The sequence below is a fragment of the Cinclus cinclus genome, chromosome 24 (assembly GCF_963662255.1).
Source record: "Cinclus cinclus chromosome 24, bCinCin1.1, whole genome shotgun sequence".
In the NCBI taxonomy this organism is placed as follows: Eukaryota; Metazoa; Chordata; class Aves; order Passeriformes; family Cinclidae; genus Cinclus; species Cinclus cinclus.
The window spans coordinates 5,921,285-5,940,276 of NC_085069.1; the positions used below are offsets into that span (position 1 = coordinate 5,921,285).

The 18,992-nt window shown below is 41.1% G+C and overlaps 1 protein-coding gene across 1 annotated transcript in view; it reads left to right on the forward strand.

Moving 5' to 3' along the window:
* The window catches only part of NPEPPS (aminopeptidase puromycin sensitive), a 79,517-nt gene that overhangs the window by 14,067 nt on the left and 46,458 nt on the right, over positions 1–18,992 (forward strand). Inside the window, exons 3-6 of the mRNA XM_062508265.1 lie at positions 5,301–5,378; positions 9,574–9,695; positions 11,852–11,959; positions 15,002–15,202. Of these exons, the coding sequence (XP_062364249.1) occupies positions 5,301–5,378; positions 9,574–9,695; positions 11,852–11,959; positions 15,002–15,202 (509 nt within the window). The remainder of the gene's footprint in view (positions 1–5,300; positions 5,379–9,573; positions 9,696–11,851; positions 11,960–15,001; positions 15,203–18,992) is intronic.

Consider the following 18,992-nt stretch of genomic DNA (forward strand, 5'->3'; position numbering starts at 1 on the left):
AACCTAAAAAAAACCAAACCAGAACAACCAAGAAAAAGCCCCAAACTCAAACCAAATCAACAAAAAAAATTCCCAAAATCCAAACCAAATCAATCAAAAAAGAAGTCCTGAAACCAAACCGAATCAAACAGAAAAAATACCCAAAAAGCCAAATCAAGGAAAAAAAAAACCCTCAAAAAACCAAACCAATAAAAAAACCCCAAAACTCAAACCAAATCAACAAAAAAAAACCACCTGAAAACCAAATCAAGAAAAAAAAAAACCTCAAAAAGCCAAACCAATAAAAAAAACCCTCAAAACCCCAAACCGAATCAACCAAAAAACCCCAAACCAAATCAACCAAAAAACCCCAAACCAAATCAACCAAAAAAACCCCATAACCCAATCAAATCAACCAAAAAAATCCCAAAAATTCAGTGCCTGTCCCCTCTCCTGGCAGTGGATCAGGAAACTGCCTCTACAGGGGAAAATTTAAAAAAATAATAATTTTGGAGGATAAATCCAAGTTTATTTATTTATTTATTTATTTTTTTCTGGAGAGGCCTCGAAGTGACAGAGTTTTAATGCAGGATTTTAAGGAGAAATATTTAATTATTCCCAGCTGGGAATCTCTGCTAGGTGAGAATAATTCTGATTCTTGTGGGATTTTAGAATCAGAAAAAGTGGGAAATCTTGGAAAAAAACCAAAAACTTCAGCATTCCTGGGATTGGGATGTGCTGGCTCAGCACAGGGATGATTTAGGGAATGTGGTTAATTTGGGAATGCAGGGTCATTAAACCACCAAACCTTAATTACCTGAGGGAAAAATTCCGTGGTTTCATGGATTTGTCTCTCTGCAGGAAATGGGATTTGTGGAAATGGAGGGAATGGGATTTGTGGAAATGGAGGGAATGGGATTTGTGGAAATGGAGGGAATGGGATTTAAGGAAATGAAGGAAATGGGATTTGTGGAAATGAAGGAAATGGGATTTGTGGAAATGAAGGAAATGGGATTTGTGGAAATGGAGGAAATGGGATTTGTGGAAATGGAGGAAATGGGATTTGTGGAAATGAAGGAAATGGGATTTGTGGAAATGAAGGAAATGGGATTTGTGGAAATGGAGGAAATGGGATTTGTGGAAATGGAGGAAATGGGATTTGTGGAAATGGAGGAAATGGGATTTAAGGAAATGAAGGAAATGGGATTTGTGGAAATGGAGGAAATGGGATTTAAGGAAATGGAGGAAATGGGATTTGTGGAAATGGAGGAAATGGGATTTAAGGAAATGAAGGAAATGGGATTTGTGGAAATGAAGGAAATGGGATTTGTGGAAATGAAGGAAATGGGATTTGTGGAAATGGAGGGAATGGGATTTGTGGAAATGGAGGAAATGGGATTTAAGGAAATGAAGGGAATGGGATTTGTGGAAATGGAGGAAATGGGATTTGTGGAAATGGAGGAAATGGGATTTGTGGAAATGGAGGAAATGGGATTTGTGGAAATGGAGGGAATGGGATTTGTGGAAATGGAGGAAATGGGATTTGTGGAAATGGAGGAAATGGGATTTGTGGAAATGAAGGAAATGGGATTTAAGGAAATGAAGGAAATGGGATTTGTGGAAATGGAGGAAATGGGATTTGTGGAAATGAAGGAAATGGGATTTGTGGAAATGAAGGAAATGGGATTTAAGGAAATGAAGGAAATGGGATTTGTGGAAATGAAGGAAATGGGATTTAAGGAAATGAAGGAAATGGGATTTGTGGAAATGAAGGAAATGGGATTTGTGGAAATGAAGGAAATGGGATTTGTGGAAATGGAGGAAATGGGATTTGTGGAAATGAAGGAAATGGGATTTGTGGAAATGGAGGGAATGGGATTTGTGGAAATGAAGGAAATGGGATTTGTGGAAATGAAGGAAATGGGATTTAAGGAAATGAAGGAAATGGGATTTGTGGAAATGGAGGAAATGGGATTTGTGGAAATGGAGGAAATGGGATTTGTGGAAATGGAGGAAATGGGATTTGTGGAAATGAAGGAAATGGGATTTATTCCAAATGCTGTTGTAGGATTTGAGGTGCTCCCACTTCTCCTACCTCAGAACTCTCTATTTTATGTGATTATCTTACTCTTAGGAGCTGCTTCCCTTTATTTCCATTTTCTCATTTATTTTCTTTTTCTCCATGACAAAAACAAACAAAAAAACCCCAAACCAAACAAAAAAAAAATTGTTATTTTCCTGTCCCAAATCCATGGAGCCACCAGCAACTTCCTTTCCTTTCCTTTCCTTTCCTTTCCTTTCCTTTCCTTTCCTTTCCTTTCCTTTCCTTTCCTTTCCTTTCCTTTCCTTTCCTTTCCTTTCCTTTCCTTTCCTTTCCTTTCCTTTCCTTTCCTTTCCTTTCCTTTCCTTTCCTTTCCTTTCCTTTCCTTTCCTTTCCTTTCCTTTCCTTTCCTTTCCTTTCCTTTCCTTTCCTTTCCTTTCCTTTCCTTTCCTTTCCTTTCCTTTCCTTTCCTTTCCTCCAAGCTGGGCTCGTTCTCTCCAGGAGCTTTTGTATCCCAGAGTTAGGAATTCAGACAGAATTTTTGCTGCAGTCACATTTTTATTAGAAGCAGCTCCCTTCAACAAAAAATTATTTTTAATGGTTTTCCATGGTTCTGTTGCTCTGGATTAAATTATTGGCACTGAATAAGAAGTTTAAACAACAACAACAAAAAATAAAAATAGAAAAATTAACTTGGAATCTTTGGGTTTATATCCTGTTGTTTTGGGGTTTGGTTTTTAAGGAGGTGTAGAAACCCCTGAAGTTTTCAGGTTTTTATCTTCCAGCCTTGGTGATGTTCACCTCTGTGTTTTCTAGAAGTTAAAATTCCCACAGCAGCAGATGCAGGAATTCAAACACATTTAGAGATCCTCAAAACTGAGAGAGGAGGAGGAGGAGGAGGAGGAGGAGGAGGAAACTCAATATCCACACCAGGCACATTCCTGAGTGTTCCTGACTTTCAGGAACTCTGATCCTCAGCTCCTGCTGCAGTTTGGTTCCAGGATAAAAAAAAAAAAAAAAAAAGAAAAAAAAAAAAGAAAAAAAAAATTTTTGTGGTGTTTGAAAACCCCCATGAGGAGCATTGCTGCATTCCTGTGGATAAATTAATTAATAAATTAATAAATGAATTGCCAACAAGTGTCCAACCCCCTGTGGCCAGGGTGCCCCTCACTGCTGTGTTGGACTCTGGGAATAATCAGGGTCAAAATCCACCTGGAGTCAGCCCCAGCTCCTCTCACAATTCCAGTGCACCAGGGCTCTTCTCTTTAAATTCTTCCTCTCATTTTCTCTCCTCTCCTGGCTCGTTTTCTACCTCACCGTCCCTGTTTTGAAGAAGAAAATTCAATTTTTTTCTTTTTGGTTGCCCAGTGTTTGCCGCCTGTCCTTGGTTTGGATTCTTCTTCTGTGCTCAGTTTTATCCCTGCTACAGCTGGTTTTTAAAATCTTGGAACTCCTCAGCACAGATCAGGAGAGCATCAAATTCATCCTGTAGGGATTGCATTTATTTATTTTTTTTTTTCTGTAATTTATTTCTGCATTGTGTTTTTTTCTTGGAGCCTTTCAGTGCTCTGCGCCCCAGCAGGGTGATTAAATCAGATTAAACACGGAGCAGAGCTCTGTAAAACCTGCAAAAACAAACAAACAAAAAAAAAAACAAAACCCTGTAAAACTTACCCCTAATTGATCGCTGGTGCTCCTGCACGGAGCAGAGGTTGGAAGGAACTGGGATTTAAAGGTGAAATCACACACTCTGAATAAACAGCGCTGGGAATTTCACCACAACAAAACAATAAAAACCACGTCTCCGTTTCCCCGTGCCGCGTGTGGAGCGACACCTGAGCCTGGAAAAGGAGAACTCCTGTGGCTCAAATGATCCTCTCTCAGCACCTTTTGTCATCCTACACCTCACCTGAGTGGCAGCTTTTTTGTTTTGCCGTGGAAAACCCTTCCCCGTGTGCGGCCTTGCAGAGTTTGGAGGTTGAAGGCGCTGATTTGGAGCAAGGTTTCAAGTTTTGAAATGATCGTTTTTTTACAGCTTTGCAGCAGAGGTGGAACGTGGAGGGAGCAAAGCTTGCAAAGTGAGGGTCTGTAGGGTCAGTCCAGGTTTTTATTGTTTGGTTTTTTTTTTTTTGGAGAACAGATCCACATCCCCTGGGATTCAGAGAGGATTTGATGGATCAGGAAGGGAAAAGCAGCACCAGGTGCTCCCTCCTACCTCTGCCAAAATCCCTTTTTTAATTTAAGACTTTAATTCTCATTTTAGCTTTTTCTTTTTTTTTTTTTTAATTTAAGAGTTTAAGAGTTTTAATTCCTGTGCAGATTCCCAGCCTGGCCTCACAGTTGGGATTTTTGCATCCACAAACAATTCCTGTGCTATGTTAAACACCAAAGTGTTTCTCATTTTGGGTGGCTTTGGGATTTTCTTGGAACCCCAGTGTAGGACCCTACTCCCGAGGATATTTCTGAAATAAAATCAACATTTATTTTGTGGTTCAATCCAAGCAAATCCCCCACCCTTTGCTCTGGAGATGGATGGCATTTTCAAAGTGAGAGTCATAAATTAGGTAAATAAATCTTAAGCATCCTGTTTGGGATAATTAATTTGAATCCTGCTGCACTCATGGGAGCATTTAACAGCAAGAGGGGAAATTTGGGGCAGATTTCACCATTCACAGTTCCCATTTTTCCTGCATTTTGGGTTTTTTCAGCACAACTTTCACTCCTGGCTGCTGTTAGAACTTCCTCTACTGTGGGATTCCACCACAAAATTCAGATCCCATTTTTTTCCAGCATTTTGGGGTTTTTGAGCACACCTTTCACTCCTGGCTGTTGCAGGAACTTTTCCTGCTTTGGAATTCCCATCACAACATTCCTGGGTTACAAATCCCATTTTTCCTGCATTTTGGGATTTCTCAGCACAGTTTTCACTCCTGGCTGCTGCAGGAACTTTTCCTGCTGTGGAATTCCCACCACAACATTCAGATCCCATTTTTTCCTGCAGGTTTTTGAGCACAACCTTCACTTTTTGGTGCTGCAGGAACTTTCCCTGCTGTCCAGTTCCCACCACGAGCTCGTTCCTGTGTTTCCTCCCACTGAATCACCCAGAACTGATCCCGACTTGTTGAGCTCAGCTGCTGGGTTTTTTTTTTTTTTGTTGTTGTTGTTTTTTTGTTTGTTTTCTTCTTTTCTGGGGTAAATTTGAAGAGTTTTGAGCACAAAGCTCTTTCCAGGATGGTTCTAATCCCGCTGGTTTTTTTGTTTTGTTTTTTTCCTGTTGCAGAAATTCACGCCACAGGGTTCAACTATCAGAATGAAGATGAGAAGGTCACTCTGTCCTTCCCCAGCACCTTGCAGAAAGGTAAGAGGGGCTGGTCCCTGCAAGGCCTGGGCTGGGACAGCAATTCCTGTCCTGCAATTCCTGTCCTGGAATTCCTGTCCTGGAATTCCTGTCCTGCAATTCCTGTCCTGCAATTCCTGTCCTGGAATACCTGTCCTGCAATTCCTGTCCTGCAATTCCTGTCCTGGAATTCCTGCCCTGCCATTCCTGTCCTGGAATTCCTGTCCTGGAATTCCTGTCCTGCAATTCCTGTCCTGCAATTCCTGTCCTGGAATTCCTGTCCTGGAATTCCTGCCCTGCAATTCCTGTCCTGGAATTCCTGTCCTGCAATTCCTGTCCTGCAATTCCTGCCCTGCAATTCCTGCCCTGCAATTCCTGTCCTGCCATTCCTGTCCTGGAATTCCTGTCCTGGAATTCCTGCCCTGCAATTCCTGTCCTGGAATTCCTGTCCTGCAATTCCTGTCTTGGAATTCCTGTCCTGGAATTCCTGTCCTGCAATTCCTGTCCTGCAATTCCTGTCCTGGAATTCCTGTCCTGGAATTCCTGTCCTGCAATTCCTGTCCTGCAATTCCTGTCCTGGAATACCTGTCCTGCAATTCCTGTCCTGCAATTCCTGTCCTGGAATTCCTGCCCTGCCATTCCTGTCCTGGAATTCCTGTCCTGGAATACCTGTCCTGCAATTCCTGTCCTGCAATTCCTGTCCTGGAATTCCTGCCCTGCCATTCCTGTCCTGGAATTCCTGTCCTGGAATTCCTGTCCTGCAATTCCTGTCCTGCAATTCCTGCCCTGCAATTCCTGCCCTGCAATTCCTGTCCTGCAATTCCTGTCCTGGAATTCCTGTCCTGGAATTCCTGCCCTGCAATTCCTGTCCTGGAATTCCTGTCCTGCAATTCCTGTCTTGGAATTCCTGTCCTGGAATTCCTGTCCTGCAATTCCTGTCCTGGAATTCCTGCCCTGCAATTCCTGCCCTGCAATTCCTGCCCTGCAATTCCTGTCCTGCAATTCCTGTCCTGGAATTCCTGCCCTGCAATTCCTGTCCTGGAATTCCTGTCCTGCAATTCCTGTCCTGCAATTCCTGTCCTGCAATTCCTGTCCTGGAATTCCTGCCCTGCAATTCCTGTCCTGCAATTCCTGTCCTGCAATTCCTGTCCTGGAATTCCTGTCCTGGAATTCCTGCCCTGCAATTCCTGTCCTGGAATTCCTGTCCTGCAATTCCTGTCCTGCAATTCCTGCCCTGCAATTCCTGCCCTGCAATTCCTGTCCTGCCATTCCTGTCCTGGAATTCCTGTCCTGGAATTCCTGCCCTGCAATTCCTGTCCTGGAATTCCTGTCCTGCAATTCCTGTCTTGGAATTCCTGTCCTGGAATTCCTGTCCTGCAATTCCTGTCCTGCAATTCCTGTCCTGGAATTCCTGTCCTGGAATTCCTGTCCTGCAATTCCTGTCCTGCAATTCCTGTCCTGGAATACCTGTCCTGCAATTCCTGTCCTGCAATTCCTGTCCTGGAATTCCTGCCCTGCCATTCCTGTCCTGGAATTCCTGTCCTGGAATACCTGTCCTGCAATTCCTGTCCTGCAATTCCTGTCCTGGAATTCCTGCCCTGCCATTCCTGTCCTGGAATTCCTGTCCTGGAATTCCTGTCCTGCAATTCCTGTCCTGCAATTCCTGCCCTGCAATTCCTGCCCTGCAATTCCTGTCCTGCAATTCCTGTCCTGGAATTCCTGTCCTGGAATTCCTGCCCTGCAATTCCTGTCCTGGAATTCCTGTCCTGCAATTCCTGTCTTGGAATTCCTGTCCTGGAATTCCTGTCCTGCAATTCCTGTCCTGCAATTCCTGCCCTGCAATTCCTGCCCTGCAATTCCTGCCCTGCGATTCCTGTCCTGGAATTCCTGCCCTGCCATTCCTGCCCTGCAATTCCTGTCCTGGAATTCCTGTCCTGGAATTCCTGTCCTGGAATTCCTGCCCTGCAATTCCTGCCCTGGAATTCCTGTCCTGGAATTCCTGTCCTGGAATTCCTGTCCTGGAATTCCTGTCCTGGAATTCCTGCCCTGCCATTCCTGCCCTGCAATTCCTGCCCTGGAATTCCTGTCCTGGAATTCCTGCCCTGCAATTCCTGTCCTGGAATTCCTGCCCTGCCATTCCTGCCCTGCAATTCCTGCCCTGCCATTCCTGTCCTGGAATTCCTGCCCTGCCATTCCTGCCCTGCGATTCCTGTCCTGGAATTCCTGCCCTGCCATTCCTGCCCTGCAATTCCTGTCCTGGAATTCCTGCCCTGCAATTCCTGCCCTGCAATTCCCCCCCGGGCATCTGGCACCTCGGGAATTGCAGGTTTGGGGGAAATTTGTCTCCAGCACCCTGAGAAATGATTGGGATTCCTGCCACTGCTCTGGGAACATGGAAGTTTGGGATTGGCACTGGGAATTTGGGATTGGCTCTGGGAATTTGGGATTGGCACTGGGATGATGATGATGTAATATTTGATCCTGTGGGTCAGTGATGATGATGATGTTGTTGTTGTTGATGATGATGATAATGGTAATGATAATGATGATGATGCAGTGTTTGATCCTGTGGGGGGAATGATGATGATGATGATGATGATGATGCAGTGTTTGATCCTGTGGGATGATGATGATGATGATGATGATGCAGTGTTTGATCCTGTGGGATGATGATGATGATGATGACGACGATGATGATGACGATGATGATGATGATGCAGTGTTTGATCCTGTGGGGGGAATGATGATGATGATGATGATGATGATGATGATGATGATGATGATGCAGTGTTTGATCCTGTGGGGGGGAATGATGATGATGATGATGATGATGATGATGATGATGACGATGATGATGATGCAGTGTTTGATCCTGTGGGATGATGATGATGATGATGATGATGATGATGATGATGCAGTGTTTGTTCCTGTGGGATGATGATGATGATGATGATGATGATGATGATGACGATGATGATGCAGTGTTTGATCCTGTGGGATGATGATGATGATGATGATGATGACGATGATGATGCAGTGTTTGTTCCTGTGGGATGATGATGATGATGATGATGATGATGATGATGATGATGACGATGATGATGCAGTGTTTGATCCTGTGGGATGATGATGATGATGATGATGACGATGATGATGCAGTGTTTGATCCTGTGGGATGATGATGATGATGATGACGATGATGATGCAGTGTTTGATCCTGTGGGATGATGATGATGATGATGATGACGACGATGATGATGCAGTGTTTGATCCTGTGGGATGATGATGATGATGATGATGATGACGATGACGGTGATGAAGCAGTGTTTGTTCCTGTGGGATGATGATGATGATGATGATGACGATGATGAAGCTTTCCCTTTCCTGCGAGGGCAGCACTGGCCCTGACCTGGTGCGGGGCTTTGGCCCGGCCCGAATTCCAGGCTGCCTTTGGGAATTCCGTCACTTCCCACAATTCCCGAAATCCCCGCGTTTCACAAACTCCTGCGGGGTGAGGATTGCCAGATGGACCTTTGGGGTCCACCCCACCTGGGATTAAAAAACCCAAAACTCCTGAGGGGACCCTGCTGATATCCTGGGATTTCTTTGCACAGGATCAAAAAATTCTGCAGTTTCTACTGGGATTTCTTTTTGGGTAGAGAACCAAACCCATCCCAAATCCTGTTTTATTTTATTGTTGTCGCCTGCTGATGTGGGGTTTGTTTGTTTTGGGGTAGGGAACCAAGCCCACCCCAAACCCTTTATTTTTTATCGTTGTCACCTGCTGGTGTGGGGTTTGTATTTGGTAGGGAACCGAACCCACCCCAAACCCTTTATTTTTTATTTTATTGTTGTCACCTGCCGATGCTGGGTTTGTGTTTGTTTTTGGTAGGGAACCAAGCCCACCCCAAACCCTTTATTTTTTATTTTATCGTTGTCACCTGCCGATGGGGTTTGAGTTTGTATTTGGTAGGGAACCGAACCCACCCCAAACCCTTTATTTTTTATTTTATTGTTGTCACCTGCCGATGGGGTTTGAGTTTGTTTTGGGGTAGGGAACCAAACCCACCCCAAACCCTTTATTCTTTCTTTTATCGTTGTCACCTGCCGATGGGGGTTTGTGTTTGTATTTGGTAGGGAACCAAACCCACCCCAAACCCTTTATTCTTTCTTTTATCGTTGTCACCTGCCGATGGGGGTTTGTGTTGGCGTGCAGGGCCGGGGACGCTGAAGATTGACTTTGTGGGGGAGCTGAATGACAAGATGAAGGGCTTCTACCGCAGCAAGTACAGCACGGCCAGCGGGGACACGCGCTACGCTGCTGTCACCCAGTTCGAGGTACGGCTGGGACAGCGGGGTCGTGGCTCGTGGGATCCCTGGGGTCATGGATCATGGGATCGATGGGGTCGTGGGTCATGGGATCGATGGGGTCATGGGATCGATGGGATTGATGGGGTCATGGGATCGATGGGATTGATGGGGTCATGGGATCGATGGGATTGATGGGGTCATGGGATCGATGGGGTCATGGGTCATGGGATCGATGGGGTCGTGGGTCATGGGATTGATGGGGTCATGGGTCATGGGATCGATGGGGTCGTGGGTCATGGGATTGATGGGGTCATGGGATTGATGGGATTGATGGGGTCATGGGATTGATGGGATTGATGGGGTCATGGGATTGATGGGGTCATGGGATCGATGGGATTGATGGGGTCATGGGATCGGTGGGGTCATGGGATCGATGGGATTGATGGGGTCATGGGATCGGTGGGGTCATGGGATTGATGGGGTCATGGATCATGGGATCGGTGGGGTCATGGGATTGGTGGGATTGATGGGGTCATGGGATCGATGGGATTGATGGGGTCATGGGATCGATGGGATTGATGGGGTCATGGGATCGATGGGATTGATGGGGTCATGGATCATGGGATTGATGGGGTCATGGGATCGATGGGATTGATGGGGTCATGGGATCGATGGGATTGATGGGGTCATGGATCATGGGATTGATGGGGTCATGGGATCGATGGGATTGATGGGGTCATGGATCATGGGATCGATGGGGTTGTGGGTCATGGGATCGATGGGGTCATGGATCATGGGATTGATGGGGTCATGGATCATGGGATCGATGGGATTGATGGGGTCATGGGATCGATGGGGTCATGGATCATGGGATCGATGGGGTCATGGGTCGTGGGATTGATGGGGTCATGGATCATGGGATTGATGGGGTCATGGGATCGATGGGGTCATGGGATCGATGGGATTGATGGGGTCATGGATCATGGGATTGATGGGATTGATGGGGTCATGGATCATGGGATTGATGGGGTCATGGGATCGGTGGGGTCATGGGATTGATGGGGTCATGGATCATGGGATTGATGGGGTCACGGGATCGATGGGGTCATGGATCATGGGATCGATGGGGTCATGGGATTGATGGGATTGTGGGTCAAGGGGTCATGGGATAATGGGGTTGATGGGATCATGGGATGGGATGGGATGGGATGGGATGGGATGGGATAGGATGGGATGGGATGGGATGGGATGGGATCCATGGGATGGGATTTGGGATGGGATGGGATTTGGGATGGGATGGGATGGGATGGGATGGGATGGGATGGGATGGGATGGGATGGGATGGGATCCATGGGATGGGATTTGGGATGGGATGGGATTTGGGATGGGATGGGATGGGATGGGATGGGATGGGATGGGATGGGATGGGATGGGATCCATGGGATGGGATTTGGGATGGGATGGGATTTGGGATGGGATGGGATGGGATGGGATGGGATGGGATCCATGGGATGGGATTTGGGATGGGATGGGATTTGGGATGGGCTGTGCTGGCGCTCTGCTCTCTGCTCTGCTTTGGTCCCCTTATTTTTATTATTTTTATTTGTATATTTATGGTTTTTTATTTTTTATTTTTTTTTATTTTAATTTTGTTTATATTTTTGTCATTTTAATTTTAAAATCTTTTCCTTTTCCTTTTTTATTTTTATTTTTTTTGCTTTCTGGTTTTTTCTTTTTTTCTTTGTTTTTGTTTTTCTTCTATTTCTTTCTTCTTTTTCTGTCTTCTTCTTTCTTCGTTTTCTTTCTTTTCCTTCTTCTTCACCTTCATTTTCTCCTCCTCATTTTAATTCTTTATTTTCATTTTTATTTTCACTTCCAAGCAGAATTTATGCTTGCCAGAGGCAAAGACTTTTTCTCAACTTCATCTACACCCTCTGAATAAACACCAAAAATATTTTAAAGAAATGTTTTTTTTATTTTTTTTTTAAGAAATGACTGCATTTTATTTAAAACCAGAATTAAAACCTAACTCAGAGGTCAGGAGTACCAAACCACTGCTGGAAAGAATTCCCTCTTTCTGCTGGAAATAAACTGAATTTCTGAGCTTTTTTCACCACCATCTCCTGGGATGGATTCCTTGAATTAATTCTCTTTAATTCTCTTTTTGTTTCGTTTTGTTCCAGGCTACAGATGCTCGCAGAGCTTTCCCCTGCTGGGATGAACCTGCAATTAAAGCAACGTTTGATATTTCTCTGGTGGTTCCCAAAGACAGAGTGGCTTTGTCAAATATGGTGAGTGTTGATGTTCCAATTAATGAACGTCTTCATTAGAGCTCTGCTAATTGAGAATTAATCCTTGGCCTTGGTTACGGCGAGAAATGAGAGAAACACAAAACTTCATCTGAGGCCTCAAGTACAAAAACTGAGCTGCTTTAAACCTCTGCAGGTTTTATTTAATTTAAAAAAAAAAAAAAATGATTAATTATTTGATAATTTGATTAAGACGTGGGGGGGGAAAAAAAAAAAAAATATCCTCAGAATTTCTGTCCAGAAGGAAAAATAAACACAAATAAACACAAATGAGTGTTTTTAATTTGCTGCCTGCACGGATTTTTAGGTGATGTTGCTGGAGAAGAATCAGGTTAAAAAGAAATTTTATTCATTTGGAAATAAATTATAAAGAAATAAATTATAAATCAATTTATTTATGAATAAATAATGGCTGGCCTGGTCCTGAGCACGAGGTTTTTTTGTCAGGATTTAGGGAACTTTGCTGGGATTTGATTGATGCTCTTTAGTTCCTAATGGGATAGAATTGAAATGTAATAAAATCTCTACCATCATCCTAATATTAATATTAATAATTGCATTAGAATTTATATTATTAATTAATATTTCATGATCATTAAATCACCCCTCCAGCTGGGATGAGCACTTCAGCCATTAAAAACACCCCCCCCAAAAAAAAAAACAAACAAAAAACCCCAAATTCCTTGAATTTTTAACCCCAAGGAGGAAATGGTTACTCCAGCACGTGATTGATTCCTTCATTATTTTAATTAATGAATTATTTCATTAATTAATTGGGGAAATTCCCACTTTGGAGCAGCCACGATGCACCTGAGCACTTTTATCCCAAATAATTCCAGTCCTGGAGCTGAAAAATTTGCTCCTAATGGGAATTTCTGAATTCTTTTTGGGTTAAATCAGCAGCACCTGCCCGAATGCTTTGAGATTTAATTCCTTTTAGGGGAATTTTTTATTGAATTTTAATTACTTTATTCATCTGGGAAGCTGCAGGAATGAAGTCCAGGAAGAAATTCCATTTGGAAATTTCATTTTTGGGTTTTTTCCCCCCCCCCTTTTTTCCTTTTTTTTTTTTTTGAGGTTGTTTCTTTTTTTTTAAATTTTTTTTTAAATTTTTTTTCTTTTTTTTTTTTTGTTTTTTGGAGGGGTTTTCTTCCTTGGTTTTTTTCTTTGTTGTTTCTTTGCTTTTTGTGGGTTTCCCTTTTGTGTTTTTAATGCTAAAATTCTGAATTTTCAGGGACTCTGGTGACAATTTCTTATTTCAGCTTTCTCTGGTTATTCCTTTTCCCAAATCCCATAAAAAACTTTAAATTCCCACCCACCCCACATCTCCCAAAACTCTTTTATGCTGTAAAAAAAAAAAACAAAAACAAAAAAACAACATTTAGGTAAAAAAAAAAATCCAAATTTTGGATCCCCAAACTGCTCTGGTGGGGATTTGGGGACAATTGGAACTTTTGATTGGAAATTGTGATTTTGATCTGAAAATTTGATTGGAAATGGCAATTTCTGTCTGAAATTTTGATCTGAAATTGTGATTTTGATCTGAAATTCTGATTGGAAATCGTGATTTTGATCTGAAATTATGATTTTGAACTGAAAATTTGATTGGAAATCGTGATTTTGATGTGAAATTTTGATCTGAAATGGCAATTTTGATCTGAAATTGTGATTTTGATCTGGAATTTTGATTAGAAATTACAATTTCTATGTGAATTTTTGATTAGAAATCCTGATTTTCACCTGAAATTTTGATCTGAAATCGTGATTTTGATCTGAAATTTTGATCTGAAATTGTAATTTTGATCTGAAATTATGATTTTTGAACTGAAAATGTGATTGGAAATCGTGATTTTGATGTGAAATTTTGATGAGAATCCTGATTTTCACCTGAAATTCTGATTGGAAATCGTGATTTTGATCTGAATTTTTGATTAGAAATTGTGATTTTGATCTGAATTTTTGATTAGAAATCGCGATTTCTATCTGAAATTTTGATCTGAAATTTTGATCTGAAATTTTGATCTGAAATTGTGATTTTTCACCTGAAATCTTGATTAGAAATTGTGACTTTGATCTGAAACTTTTATTACAAATTGTGACTTTGACCTGAAATTTTGATTAGGAATCCTGATTTTGATCTGGAATTTTGGTTAGAAATTGCCATTTTGATCTGAAATTCCGATTAGAAATTGTGACATTGATCTGGATTTTTGATCAGAAACCCCAATTCCGACCTGAAATTTTGATCAGAATCCCCAATTCCGACCTGAACTTTTGATCAGAAATCCTAAATCTGACCTGAATTTTTAATTAGAAACCCCGATTCCAACCTGAATTTTTAATCAGAAACCCCAATTCCGACCTGAATTTTTAATCAGAATTCCCAATTCCAACCTGAAATTCTGATTTGAAACCCCAATTCAGACCTGAATTTTTAAAAGCCCCAATTCCGACCTGAAATTTTGATTAGAAATCCCAATTCTGACCTGAATTTTTGATCAGAAACCCCAATTCCGACCTGAATTTTTGATCAGAAACCCCAATTCTGACCTGAATTTTTGATCAGAAACCCCAATTCTGACCTGAATTTTTAATCCGAATTCCCAATTCCGACCTGAAATTCTGATCAGAAACCCCAATTCCGACCTGAATTTTTAATCAGAAATCCCAATTCTGACCTGATTTTTTAATCAGAATTCCCAATTCCGACCTGAAATTCTGATTAGAAACCCCAATTCCAACCTGAACTTTTGATCAGAAACCCCAATTCCGACCTGAATTTTTAATCCGAATTCCCAATTCCGACCTGAAATTCTGATCAGAAACCCCAATTCCAACCTGAATTTTTGATTAGAAACCCCGATTCCGACCTGAACTTTCAATCCGAAATCCAAATTCCCACCCGCAATCCTGACCGTCGCTCGCGCTCCGCCGCCATCGGAAATCGCCCCGGCGAACCCTCGTCGACCTCCTTCCAATTCAACTCCTTAACCCGCACCCCCCCCTCCCCCCGTGTCCCCCCAGAACGTTCTGGAGCGCCGGCCGTACCCCGACGACGACAGCCTGGTGGAGGTGAAGTTCGCGCGCTCTCCGGTCATGTCCACCTACCTGGTGGCCTTCGTGGTGGGCGAGTACGACTTCGTGGAGGCGCGCTCGCAGGACGGCGTGCTGGTGCGCGTCTACACGCCGCTGGGCAAGGCCGAGCAGGGCAAGTTCGCCCTCGAGGTAACGCCTGGTCCAGTTCCCTTTGATTGCCTTTGATTGCCTTTGATTGCCTTTGATTGCCTTTGATTGCCTTTGATTGCCTTTGATTCGCCTTGATTCCCTTTGATTGCCTTTGATTGCCTTTGATTGCCTTTGATTCGCCTTGATTCACTTTGATTGCCTTTGATTGCCTTTGATTGCCTTTGATTCGCCTTGATTCGCTTTGATTCCCTTTGATTGCCTTTGATTCCCTTTGATTGCCTTTGATTCCCTTTGATTCGCTTTGATTCGCTTTGATTGCCTTTGATTGCCTTTGATTCGCCTTGATTCACTTTGATTCCCTTTGATTCGCCTTGATTCGCCTTGATTGATTGCCTTTGATTCGCTTTGATTGCCTTTGATTCCCTTTGATTGCCTTTGATTCCCTTTGATTGCCTTTGATTGCCTTTGATTCACTTTGATTCGCTTTGATTCGCCTTGATTCGCTTTGATTCGCTTTGATTGCCTTTGATTCCCTTTGATTGCCTTTGATTCGCTTTGATTCCCTTTGATTCTCTTTTATTCCATTTAATTCCCTTTGATTCCGTTTGATTCCATTTAATTCCATTTGATTCCGTTTGATTCCCTTTGATTTGCTTTGATTCCATTTGATTCCATTTAATTCCCTTTGATTCCGTTTGATTCCATTTAATTCCATTTGATTCCGTTTGATTCCCTTTGATTCCCTTTGATTCCGTTTGATTCCGTTTGATTCCCTTTGATTCCGTTTAATTCCGTTTGATTCCCTTTGATTCCGTTTAATTCCGTTTGATTCCGTTTAATTCACTTTAATTCCATCTAATTCCGTTTAATTCCGTTTGATTCCGTTTAATTCGCTTTAATTCCGTTTAATTCACTTTAATTCCGTTTAATTCCATCTAATTCAGTTTAATTCCATTTAATTCCATCTAATTCAGTTTAATTCCATTTAATTCCTTTTAATTCCGATTCATCGACGTCTCCAGGACGCTGTTGTGGATTTGGGGGATTTTTAGAGGGTTTTTTTTTTTATTTTTTTGGGTGATATTTTGTTGGTTTTTTAAGGATTTTTTATTGGTTTTTTAAGGATTTTTTGTTGGTTTTTTAAGGATTTTTTTGTTGTTTTTTTAAGGATTTTTTGTTGGTTTTTTTAAGGATTTTTTTGTTGTTTTTTTAAGGATTTTTTGTTGGTTTTTTAAGGATTTTTTTATTGGTTTTTTAAGGATTTTTTTGTTGGTTTTTTAAGGATTTTTTGTTGGTTTTTTAAGGATTTTTTTGTTGTTTTTTTAAGGATTTTTTGTTGGTTTTTTAAGGATTTTTTTGTTGGTTTTTTAAGGATTTTTTTGTTGGTTTTTTAAGGATTTTTTTGTTGGTTTTTTTAAGGATTTTTTGTTGTTTTTTTAAGGATTTTTTGTTGTTTTTTTAAGGATTTTTTTGTTGGTTTTTTAAGGATTTTTTGTTGGTTTTTTAAGGATTTTTTATTGGTTTTTTAAGGATTTTTTGTTGGTTTTTTAAGGATTTTTTTGTTGGTTGTTTAAGGATTTTTTGTTGGTTTTTTAAGGATTTTTTGTTTTTTTAAGGATTTTTTGTTGTTTTTTTAAGGATTTTTTGTTGGTTTTTTAAGGATTTTTTTTCTCGGTGTTGTTGAGATTTTTTTCACCGTGTTTATGGATTTTTTTTTCTCCTCCTTTTTTTGGGGGGGGGAATTTTTCGTTCTCTTTTTGTGGAATTTTTCGTTCTTTTTCTTGGGGATTTTTCGTGGTTTTTCGTGGTGTTTTTGGGATTTTTCATTCTTTTTTTGGGGGGGTTTTAGTTGTATTTTTTGGGGATTTTTATTTTATTTTTAGGGATTTTTCATTGTGTTTTTTTTGGGGAGGGATTTTTCATTCTTTTTCAGAGGTTTTTCATGGGATTTTTCTTTGGGATTTTTCGGTTTTTTTTGCAGATTTTTTTAGTTGTATTTTTAGGGAATTTTTGTTCTTTTTTAGAGATTTTTTCATGGGGTTTTGGGGTGTTTTTTCCTCTTTTTTTTGGGATTTTGCGTTCTTTTTTCAGGGATTTTTTTTTGTTGGTTTTTGGGGATTTTTCGTTCTTTTTGGGAGATTTTTCATGGTGTTTTTCGGGTTTTTTTCCTTTTTTTGCGGATTTTTATGGGGGTTTTTTTGGGTATTTTTCCTTGTTTTTTGGGGAGATTTTTCATTATTTTTTCAGGGATTTTGCGTTCCTTTTTTGGGGATTTTTCGTTGGTTTTTGAGGATTTTTCCTTCTCTTTTTGGAGATTTTTTGGGGAATTTTTCATTGTGTTTTTAGGGTTTTTTTTGTTCTTTTTTGGGAGTTTTTTCCTCTTTTTTTAGGGATTGTTCATTCTTTTTTGGAGATTTTTCAGGGTGTTTTTGGGGTATTTTTTTCCTCTTTTTTTATGATTTTTATTGGTTTTTTGGAGATTTTTCATGGTGATTTTGTTTCTTTTTTTTCCTCTTCCTTTGAGGATTTCTTGTTGTATTTTGGGGGATTTTTCGTTCATTTTCTGGGGACTTTAGGTTGATTTTTTAGGGATTTTTCGTTGTTTTGTCGGAGATTTTCCGTGCTATTTTGGGATTAATTTCCTCTTTTTTGGGGGGGGGATTTTTCATTCTTTTTTCAGGGATTTTTTTTTGTTCTTTTTTTGGAGATTTTTCATTTTTTTTGAGATTTTTTGGTTTTTTTGGGAGATTTTTCGTTATTTTTTTGGAGATTTTTAAAGTTTGTTTTTTTTTTGGAGATTTTTCATGCTGATCGGGTGGGATTTTTTTTTTTTTTTTTTTGTTGTTGTTGTTATTTTTTGGGGATTAATGTCTTAGTTTGAATCAAAATTTCAGAATTTCTCTTGTAATTCTTTATACTCAATCCTGATTCCTCATTTTCAACCAGAATTTCCCAATTTCAGTCATAAATTCTTGGTTCTGATCATAATTTCATAATTCCAGTCAGCATTTCCCAAATTTCCCAATCCCAAATTTCCCAATCCCAACCCCAAATTTCCCAATCCCAATCTTCCCAATCCCAATCCCAAATTTCCCAATCCCAAATTTCCCAATCCCAAATTTCCCAATTCGAACCCCAAATTTCCCAAATCCAACCCCAAATTTCCCAATTCCACCCAAATTTCCCAATTCCACCCAAATTTCCCTTTCCCAATTCCAACCCAAATTTCCCAATCCCAAATTTCCCAATCCCAATCCCAAATTTCCCAATCCCAAATTTCCCAAATCCAACCCCAAATTTCCCAATTCCACCCAAATTTCCCTTTCCCAATTCCAACCCAAATTTCCCAATCCCAAATTTCCGAATCCCAATCCCAAATTTCCCAATCCCAATCCCTAATTTCCCAATCCCAAATTTCCCAAATTTCCCAACCCCAAATTTCCCAATCCCAATTCCAACCCAAATTTCCCAATTCCAACCCAAATTTCCCAATCCCAATCCCAAATTTCCCAATCCCAAATTTCCCAAATCCAACCCCAAATTTCCCAATTCCACCCAAATTTCCCTTTCCCAATTCCAACCCAAATTTCCCAATCCCAAATTTCCGAATCCCAATCCCAAATTTCCCAATCCCAATCCCTAATTTCCCAATCCCAAATTTCCCAAATTTCCCAACCCCAAATTTCCCAATCCCAATTCCAACCCAAATTTCCCAATTCCAACCCAAATTTCCCAATCCCAATCCCAAATTTCCCAATTCCACCCAAATTTCCTAATCCCAATCCCAAATTTCCCAATCCCAATCCCAAATTTCCCTTCCACGATTTCT